Genomic DNA, 10,907 nt, shown 5'->3' with positions numbered 1-10,907 from the left:
CCATCTCTCCGGTCATAGTCCCTACATGACTTTCTCCCAAGCTCACCTTGCCCAGTCACGTTAAACTCCCTGTGTTCTACAAACACAGTAAGAACATTCATATTACAGGGCATTCTAATTAGCTGTCCCTCTTCCTGAAAAGCTACTCACCCTCCAAGATATTCAAGCCTCTATTTAAATGTCATCTTCTCTAAGAGGCATTTTCTGACTACCTTATATAAAATACAAGGGGAGGGATAAGTTAGGAGTTTGGGATTTGCAGATACAAATTACTGTATGTAAAATAGATAACCAACAAGGTCCTACTGTATAGCACAGGGAACTATATTCAATATTCAGTATCTTGCAGTAACTTGAAATGAAAAAGTTATTATATATATAATATATATATGTGTAACTGAATCACTATGTTGTACACCAGAAACACAACACTATAAATCAACAATGTTTTAATTAAAATAAAATAAAATAAAATAAAATAACCTTCTTCCTGAACTAGTCTCCTTATTGTTTTCCACCAAAGCACTTGTCACTACCTAACAGGCCATATGTATGTTTTGTTCACTGTCTGTCTTCCTACATTTCTACTATGTAAACCCTCTACTTACAGCTATACTTTGAGCAACTAGAAAAGAAACTGATATTCAACAGATGTTCAATAAATGTCGACGTTCTAAGGCAGTGGTGGCCTATGGTTTATTAGAGGAAAGATACAAATATGTTGAGGAGACACATTTAATGTTACTTTAGTATTAGCCATGAAAATTTCAGAGCAGAAAAACAAAAATCCCCAAAACTGTAAGTGAAAGAGAATGCAGCAGTTGACATTCAGAGCATATCAACTGGTTAGCAAAGTTTAGGAAGACTTTACAGAACTGATCCCAGAAGGCAGAGTAGGCTTTATATAAGCCAAAGACAACAGATGAAATTCCAGAGAGGAGAAGGCCATAAGCAATGAGAAGCGGAGACTTGCTAAGCATAGTTTTCCCCAAATGTGTTCACTGGATATAGCATTACTCTGAAGAACAGTTAAGTGAAAAGAATAGTAGAGGATAGAAGGCTGAATTAAACAGGTTTCTTTAATGTAGGACTTCTTGTTGACTTTAACATGCTCAATTTAATGTTAATCTCTAAGAAAGGAAGTACAGTACGCAGTATTTCCCTGCCTTAACCACGTAACTTTTTTGTTTTGCACAAGGGCACAGATATGTGCCTTAGCTTCACTTTTATCACCAATGTTAGCGACATTTTTATGTCCTATTTTGTTGTAATTTGCCTATTAACATAGTAATTATGCCTCCCCCAAACAAAAGGCCCCTCTCATTAGTATACTCAAGCCAAGTCTAAGCTCCAACACTGAATATAGAGGCTAGCCGTCATTTACCTGATTTGCTACACTTAAAGATTAAATACTCCACTTAGGAAATAAAATCTTGAAATGTTATTTTCACCACTCTATTCATTTTGTAATAAATAACCCAGTATGAGAACAATTTAAGTCCACAGTATTTTAAGAGTCTTTTTAATGCTTTTAAGAATTTTAAGTATTTTGAACTCCTTAAAAGATCAGATCTAAGATGAACATATTCACAACAAACAACAAATCATACCAGTGCAACAACTAAAATGTCCTTAAGAGGTCGCCCAGCTGGGTGTGCTGTGCAGACCTCGCTGCCACTTTCACAGTGAAATCATAATGCCTTGACTCAAAATCAGATAACTAGTCAAGTACCAAAAATAGCAAGCAAAGCCCAGGTCACCTGACTTCAGAGTAGGTTTTCTTTTTAAACCACAATACAGTATTATGCACATATTTTAATAGAGGAAACAAAAAAATAATGAAAAACAACTCAAGTGTGCTAAATTCTGGGGTAAATCAACTCCAATAATCTTTAAAAGACACAGTTAGAGAAAATAAATTGAAGACATCTTTTTCTTTCAAAAAAAAGGCAAAACAAACCAAGTGTAAAAGCTAGAGATTTATTGTTATTTTCTGCTTAATAAATCGTCAAACTGGTTATGACACTATCCCACACTGTATACCACCATTGGCCAGTACAAAAGTTTTTTAAACCACACTGAGGCATAAGGCAGAGAGAGCAGAGACACATGAATATCATCCGAAACAGCGTCCTCTAGTCATGCCTCCATCCTGACCTTTGTACAATGTTTTCTTCCTGGGGAAAGTGTCAGAACAGTGTGAGGGATGGTGGGCAACCTGGCCTCTTTACCTTTTTTAATAGCAAGCAACTTACGGAAGTAATGGAATTCAACTGTATTACCCTTGATTTTACTGTCTGAATTCATTTTAGGTTACTTTAACATTTTAATTTCCTGTAACTGTACATGAAGAGAATATAATGACCTAAGAGAATACTGAACCAGAGTCAGCCAAATATATTACTGACCCCAAAGTTATGTTTAAATTGGTCCTAAAGGAATGTACCACCCCAACAGTTTGAGAGTTAGGCAAACAGAACTTCTTTGGGGAGGGAAGAAAAAGCTGTAGAACAGCCAAATATACTCAGCATTGTTAAAACGGCTCTGTGTTTCTCACCTCTGAATGGTACTTCTTTACTACACTATATGCACAGATACCCTAACAGAATCTTGGATGCCAGCATTATTTAGGCTGGCCCCATCCAGGATAGATCCCCACCCCCACCCCCCTAATTCCCCTTCTCTGAGGCTCTGAAAAGCACAATATTTAACTATTTCTTAATAGAACTACCAAAACACTTCAGAAACAAGTGGCTCACAAATCATTTTAAATTCATGTATTGCCTGTGCATGAGAAAAATGATAAACCCAAAAGATAGTTCTATTTTTATATGGCGATTAAAAATAACTGAAACATCAAGACACTTTCAGTGAAAGCAACATTTCAATTACAAATTGTAATGCCTGTTAAACTACCTATGGGAGAAGCTGAAAAGTCCTCGGCAAATGCACTTCTGGGTTTATACTACAGTGCTCCTTCAGTCTGCACAAAGATTAAGGTAATTTACAGTCAATCTCTGAATGCTGAGACAATGATACATCATGTTGTCTGTACAATTAAATGTCCTTAAAGAGATAACCACAATCAGCTCTTCTACTGTATTTTCAACAAACCTGACTAACCAGTACTTCTGCTGAGAGATGTTTATCAAAGATGCTGTAAGATTCTACGCAATCAGGAAATACTCAGCTTTGAAGTATTTCCTTATCTTTACACTTTTTTGGTTACAGGTGTTTTGCTCAGATAATCTATTACAGTATGTTTCTAGAAATGCAGTCCCAAATGTGCTTACATACACTGTATACAAATAAAGCAAAAACTGTCAGTAGTATAAATCTTACAGCATTTTTGTTTGCCAAAATACATGCCAAAGTCACAATAAGCAATGTTGTACCACAAATTATAAAGCGCAAATGACTTGCTTCTTTTTAATGCTTTTATTCTACATAAATTACTACCATACGCTAATGTTTAAAAAGCAAATAAACTGGACAGATGCAGGACAAAAATCTGTTCACCCAACTATAAAAGGTGGCATGTTTTTTAAAAATTACAATAAATGCAGAAGTGTTTGATGCATGCAGTAGCCTTAAATGAAAAAGCATTGATTCCCACTGTTCCAGGAAAAAAAAAAAACAAAAAAAAACAGAGAAACCCACACATCTTATTACTGCACTCCACCTTAAAATGCATCATATTGGGTTTGTTTATAACAGCACAGAATTCCAAAAGTCAAAATGAAATAAAGCAGGTATTTTAAAGATTTAAGAGCCGTTATCAAAAATAAATTACATTTTTCCCAAGATACAGAAATGCTGCTATGATGGCTGAGAGCCCAGTAACCTTTCAATAGCCGCATTGATATCACCTCCTGTTGCTATTAGCGCTTGCAAGTTTGCTTCACGGTTCAAAAATCCCATTGCACTGAGCTGTTCCAGTTGTTGCTGAAATCTGACTTCTGGATTCTGTAGCTGTTAAAGAAAATAAGCAAACTAAAACTCAAAGGAAAATCAGTCCATTCACACCTAAATAATCTTTTAAAAATTTTAACTGCTTTTTTAATAACATCTGCTGGTCTCCTAAGCTATATAAAAAGCACTGGTCTCTTTTCTGAAATATATTCAACATATTTAGAAGTCCATTTAGCACTTTATTTTAAACAGTCTAATTTATATGTAAACCATCATGTCACACAGATCATATTAACTGCTTCAAAAAAAAAGCCTAATAGACTTCAACCATTACTTTAGATATACTTAAGATGCTAATGAACATACAGGGAAACTTAAAAGTATCTATGCAAACAGTTTAGAATTAAATTATGTATTTTGTAGCTATTGACCAACTGAGTATTATAAAAGCCAGTGTCCTCATGTATACAACTCTAAAGTTCTAACGAGGCTTATAATGTGAATTTAATTTCTGTGTTGGCCAGTCAAGTCTTTAGAAAAGAGTTCCAGTTTCCAGATGCATAGACTATACTCCTGACAGTTCAGCTGCATCTTTTTTTTTTCCAGAAATGAGGTAAGAAAAAAATGCATAAATGATCAATCAATTCTGGGCAACCTGATAATGGTGAGGCCTGTAGATTGTTCAACTTACATAACAATTCTGTCCAATAACTAAAATCTTTTTTTCTTATTAATTCCATGAATATTTTCTGAGCCAGAAGTTATGCCAGGTACCAAGAATACATACACTTGTGTAAGATAAAACACAGCTCTGTTTATTGTATTTAGTAAGGCTTGAAATCAGAAAGTATGCTGTATTTTCGCCATGTCTAAGTTTAAGGATAATCTACCATAATAGGTCTGAACTGGCAATCATCTCTTTATAATGGCAGATTCTTAGTAAATGAATGTTTCCAGATGCAAGAACATTATTAGGCATGCACATTTTTCAGCCATATTTGTGAGGAGTATACATGTAACACAAGTTACCACATGAGGCAGCAGCAGGTGGGGTGAGGTAGTTAGGACTTTTTTTAAAGTCAAAATTCAAAAACTAAGGTAGAATACAGGAAGTATTTGGGATAATAAAGTTTATCTTCTTCCTTGACAAACTTTTATAAAATATAACCTATTTCAAATAATTTTCAAACAGGGACTGCAAAAAAGAATGCATTTTAAAAGACAATTTCCAAAAATTAAGGCAAAGCATTTCTTCCCTTCCACTAACCTTTCCTTTAGTGTCTAATATAGCACCCAAAGTAAACAATTTTTGTAATGCCTGTTTTTAAGAATCAGTATCTTTAAGAATGTCCTTTTCATCATGGTCTACACCTGAAAGGAGAGCCATTTTTGATTTTTCTTTCTTTGAAATTTCTAAAATTAAGAAATGCAAAATGTGAACAGAAAAGAATCATTACCTGAGGATTCACTCCAGCCAGAGCCTGCAGCATTTGCTGGATAAACTGCTGGTGCCCAGGCTCAGTGGTTCCTGCTGTGGGACTTGGGTTTTCACTAGGTGCAGAACTAGAGCCATTGGTTCCTGAAGAGCCTCCAGTGGTCCCTAATGTTCCCAGGCCAGGAGTAAACCTAGAGAAAGCATGAATTAGCAATAAATCTAAACTCCTGCACAGTAAGAGGCCAGATCATGCCAGCCTGTAGTAAATCAGTTATATTTTAACATGGTATTAGCTAAGTTAGCTTCTAAAACCAAGCGTTTTTAGCTTTGAAAACTGTCTTAAAAGCAATCTCAAAAAAAAAACCCTCAAAAAAAAGCATTAGCAAACAATACATACATACATACATACATACATACATACATACATAAAAGCAATCTCAACAAAAAAAGGCAGAATGACATTAAGTGTGAAATTCTCAGAGAAAGTAACCATTGTGCACTTCCATAACCTTCCCCAAATAAGCCTACCCTGGGATGAGGCCAGGGGCTTCCGTTGCTAAGGTCTGTAAACCCTGCTGAATCTGTAACAAGGCCTGCATTGCTCTAGGGTTTGACATTGCCGATAACGTATCAGGATTCTGCATCTAAGGAAGAAAGAAAACCAGAGGTTACGAGGGAATTAAAATCAGTGAATGTAAAATTTAAATGTTTTCTTTGCTATGTTTCTGGGGGAAATCTAAAACCTTACTCCTAGACAGTGGTAATCCATAATTTCTTTCCCCCAAAAAACACAAGCACCTCCTCTCTTTGACAGCAAACCTAGTGTGCAAATCATTACTTGACCTACTCCCAAGTCCATCATGAATGCCTTTTTTCATAATGAAAGACAATCAGGAGCTCCTCTGGAAGCCACAACTGTTCCCCTTCTCCAACAGATGAAAGTATTATTTCTAAGAGACAACATCCAAACGCACAGTAAATATAACATGGTAATATGGTGAAAGCCACATATTCCTCCTGACCAAGTGTTATCTGTTGCTGATGTAACAATTTTACCAGTCAGATACACTCAAAAATAGTTTCAAATTCGAAGTTAATGCATGCGTCCTTAATTCGGCTTCACTACTTCCAAATACACACCACCTGACTAACCAAAAAAGATAGGCTTACATCATTACATAGATCAAGGACACTAACCTACCTAGGATAAGTTTTACAGGCCTATGGATCATCTGCATTGTATTTTGAAGCCCTCCCTAGAACTTCCAGTTTCAAAACACGAAGACTGACTTCTCTTTTATCTTTTTAAATAATAAAATACCATGGCAATCTCAAATACTTTTTAATAATAAACCTTCCTTATGACAACACTGACAATTTTAATCTTGCTAATTCCGAGTCTGAGGAATGAGATCTACCCCACCCCCCTTAGAAAACAGGTCTTCTATTAATTTGGAAGAAGTAAAACATAGGAAGAAACCAAACCTGTAAAACGGGTTAGGGTAGCTCTTTCCTGTTACTCGAGATTAGTTAAACCGTAAAGCATAACACGACACAATGAAGCACTTCAAAGTTAGTAAAGTGAAAGGAAATGGTTTATGGTATTAACGAAGCATTAAAAAATCCTACATCCTCAAAAGCAAAAATCAAATGGTCCTTTCCTCAGAATTTATGTTTAAGAAATATAAGCAAAAGGTCAGCAGTGAAATGGGGCTCAGTTAAGATCAAGCTGAATTCTCTGCAAATTGACAGCATTACCAGACTCTATTCTATGTTTTGCTATCAGCCAGAGAAGAGCAAGGAAAATGTTTATTATCAAATTTTTTCAAGCACATCATTACCGAAGATAGCTAGCATCTTTTCTTACTCACTTGTTGGAGGAAAGTTGGGAGCTGTTGTCTCATTTGTTCTTGAAGCTGAGGATTTCCAGCAAATAGGGGATTATTCAGCATCATCTATGGGGCAAGTGTTCAAACAATTTTAACTGGAAATATCTGAAACAAGTAATGTACCTTGTTTAATAGTCTATCTTCCCCCAAGTGCCTAACCTGGCACTTAAAAGGGAGGAAGGTAGAACATGAATAAAAAAGGGAAGATACTGTCCACAAGAGGGATCTCCAGAAAAAAAAAAAGAAACGAGGCATCTTCTCTCTCAATGAGAATGGTGATTTATGATAATGACATGCAATACCCTAAAAAATAAAAGCACTCATTTTCTCAGGCTGTCCCTTGAGTGAAGGTGAATATTTGCCTTTGAAAGAAAAATGGGAGTAACTGCATTCACAAGGATACATTTTCTGCTACACCGACAGAATAAACTTAAGCATCAATACATGAAACTATACATGGCTTGCTTAGACACCGCGACACACAAGTGGCAAGCACAGAGAAAATCCAGATCTGGAACCACTATATCTACCTGCGTACTACGAAACAGCTAATATTAGGTCCAGAAAAATAACACCACAGAACAGCAACCAACTTGCCAGAGAACTGGAGCTGCTAGGTGAAAATCAGCCCTGGACTAGCACTGATAGATCTCTGGGGAAAGTAATGAAATGCTTTAAGCCCTAAAAGATGTAAATCCATTTGAGAACACCAAGATTAGCCTCTGGATTTCACCTCACTACCAAAAGAGATGAGAAAAATGGCATGCCTCCTAACCTTCAAATGGGTGTTAGGAATTTAAAAGTCAGGGTCAATGTTAACATGATGTTGCATAACTGAAAATAAGATTACAATACACAATCAGCATAACCAGAATCTAGTAAATTCTCAGAGCTTCAAAAAAAAACAAATTTTATATCAGTTTCTCCAGATGGAGTAAAAAAGTCAACTAACAATGATTTACTGATAGCCTATTTAACCAGTCCACATCCAAAGTCTGGGGGGGAAATAATCTTGCCCTTAAGTAGTTAGTCATATTTGAGAGTAATTATATGTAGATACTGGAAGTAGAAAGAATTCCTCCCTACCTTCTTTAGTTTATCTATTGTTGCAAAGTAGATTGTTTAGTTAACTCCAATAAATAAATAAAGCAGGAAGAAGTCAGACAGTGTTTTATGGATATACAGTATTTATTTCAAAGTGACCAGTAAGTTCACAATAAATAAAGTAAAATCTACTTGAGACCAATGAACCTGCTTCTTTATTGGCTCCAGTCATTATTATGAACATATCAATGAAGTTCTCACGTCTTTGTTTCAGGATTCGTGTTACTTGAAAAAGCATGTCATCTTAAACTTACTCATTCTTTCTCAGAAAATTGTATCTCATTTCATTAGGGTATTTCTCCTAACTTACCTGACTGTATATAACAAGTTTTTATACTCAGAGTTTTTTTAATACCTAAAAATCAAAATCAGAATTGAGGCACTACAAACTTTAATCTGCTGATAACCAAAGTACACTGTAAATGTTTCTGAATTGTCTATAATAAAAGACAACTCATATCTAGCCTTCTTTAGTCTACATTTTGCTTTGGAGTCAAAAGCCAGAATACAAAAGTGCTCGAGTCACTTTATAAATGTCAAATTGTTAGTTTAAGTGGCCAGGAATGTGCTTGTTAAATAACATCAAAATTTTAAAGATGCGCACTTAATACTTGGCCAAATACACATTTAAAAACATACAAGTAGGATCACTCTGCACACATATTTTCCACATTTATTTTAAACAAAGGTGCTATCATCACAGTAAGCTGAAGCATTTAATACTAAGAACTCAGTCTAATAGTTTTATGAATAAAACAATCTTTCACTCAACAAAATGCAAAATTTAAATATATAAAAATTCACTTAAAAACTTTATTTCCAATCCCACAAATTTTAAGAGGATAAAGTTGTTGCTGAGGATTATAACCTGAAAATATCTACTATATACTTGAATCAATATGGTTCCAGGCTTCAGAAATATAAAAAATATTCCATTCAACATAATGAAGTAATTAAAGTTAAAGGTTTTTAAAATTTTGGAAATGGGAAGAGACTGTAAAAAAAACAATTTAAAATTCCAAACATTCCACAAAATCCATTTTTAATAAATAACAAATACAAATTATAGATAATCAAGGCTTATTTTCACATCCTCCAAGGTTTTTCAAGCCCAGCAGTTTTTAACCTACGGTTACATCAGAATCACCGAAGGAACATGAGGGGGGAAAAATCCACTACAGTTGCATAAAAACTGCTCAGGATGGGGCCATTTTTTTTTTCCAATTTTAAAGTCCCCAAAGTCATCCTAAATGTTCAGCTAGGGTTGATATCCACCAATCTTAGTTACGGTCTCTTCAGAAACAAGTTAGAAAATAAACTATTTAATAAAGGACCATTAATACTAACTTCAGGGGGAAATCTGTAACTGAAAGCATGAGAATACTATTTCCACCAATCTCCCTCTGCCTGTACTAAACAATTTCAGGTTATTTTATAACTGCCATTTTGTACATGACTATTACTCAGAATCTGTATAATCTAATAAGTAAAAGGTTTTCAAATGTATTAACACTTCTTAATCAAGATGCATATTACACTAAAGAATGTATCTTCAAAAGGGAGAGCAATTCAAAACTTTTACACTCATCTCCTAAATCAACACGTGCAGAATATATAAAGTAAAACTCCACTTCTTTTTAGGCAGTGAATACCAGAAATGAAGCTGTTTTTAACTACATTAAGAAGCATTCATTTACTGTGAGGAAATAAACTGTCCAAAAAATTGGAGATGTATTTTACCTACTTCTCTAGTGTGTTAAGGTAGCACGCACAAAACAACAACAAAAAAACAGCAATTATTTGATTAGGCTATTTCAATTCATGCTGCATAGTCCTTAATACAGTTACAAACTCACCTGTGCAGCAAGGTCGGGGTTCTGGCTTAGTGACTGCATCATGCTCCTCATGTAGGGGGCAGACAACATGTTTTGCATAAGTTGTGGGTTTTCAGTTATTTGTTGCAACAAGCTCTGCATTCCTGGTGTGTTGAACATACTAGCTGAAAGTTTGTTTAAAAAAAAAAAGGGATATTTTATCAAGGAAAAGATACAGAAACAAAAGTGAAAGTACAATTTTAAAATACCGCACTGTGCATAATTTTAGCAACTGCAAGTAAGTATACATATTACTTATCAATTAAACTAAGAAAGACTTTTAAACCTAAGATCTCCAAAACTACATGCCCAACACATACCAATAAAGGGCGGCTTATGGACTTCAAACATTCTAGGTGCTTTTATGGTAAAATTACATCTATGGAAAGGGTAGGTTCTAAAGTCAATTTAAGGCAAAAATTAGGTATGGTCAAAATTACTATTGCAAAATCTTATAAAGTGAAGGAAAATCTGGGCCAATTTTTCCTCCAGGATCACTTAATTAGCATTGTATTCAGCACTCCATACCTAGGAAAGAAGGAAGCCTTCTCACTGAGGCCTCCAACCCATTTTCACTGAATCATAGCACTCAATGAACTGAACCCCAAATTAAGGACGTTTCTTCATCCTTTCCCCACCTGTAAAATGGGGTATCTACTTGATGAGATGGTTGTGACAATTAAATTAACGTGT

General features: G+C 35.1%; 1 protein-coding gene across 2 annotated transcripts in view; it reads right to left on the bottom strand.

Moving 5' to 3' along the window:
- Nucleotides 1-1,966: 1,966 nt before the first annotated feature.
- The window catches only part of UBQLN1 (ubiquilin 1), a 39,987-nt gene continuing 31,046 nt past the window's right edge, over nucleotides 1,967-10,907 (bottom strand). The window contains exons 7-11 of one of the 2 annotated variants that reach the window (XM_010967416.3): nucleotides 10,197-10,339; nucleotides 7,219-7,302; nucleotides 5,876-5,991; nucleotides 5,370-5,538; nucleotides 1,967-3,972 (exon numbers count right to left, since the gene is read on the bottom strand). In XM_010967416.3, coding sequence (XP_010965718.1) covers nucleotides 3,820-3,972; nucleotides 5,370-5,538; nucleotides 5,876-5,991; nucleotides 7,219-7,302; nucleotides 10,197-10,339 — 665 coding nt within the window. In that variant the 3' untranslated portion in view covers nucleotides 1,967-3,819. The remainder of the gene's footprint in view (nucleotides 3,973-5,369; nucleotides 5,539-5,875; nucleotides 5,992-7,218; nucleotides 7,303-10,196; nucleotides 10,340-10,907) is intronic. The other variant, XM_045504673.2, reaches the window with a different exon arrangement.

Source organism: Camelus bactrianus, chromosome 4 (assembly GCF_048773025.1).
Source record: "Camelus bactrianus isolate YW-2024 breed Bactrian camel chromosome 4, ASM4877302v1, whole genome shotgun sequence".
In the NCBI taxonomy this organism is placed as follows: domain Eukaryota; kingdom Metazoa; phylum Chordata; class Mammalia; order Artiodactyla; family Camelidae; genus Camelus; species Camelus bactrianus.
The sequence above is the reverse complement of the archived record's forward strand: the minus strand, read 5'-3'. Positions and strand labels throughout refer to the sequence as shown.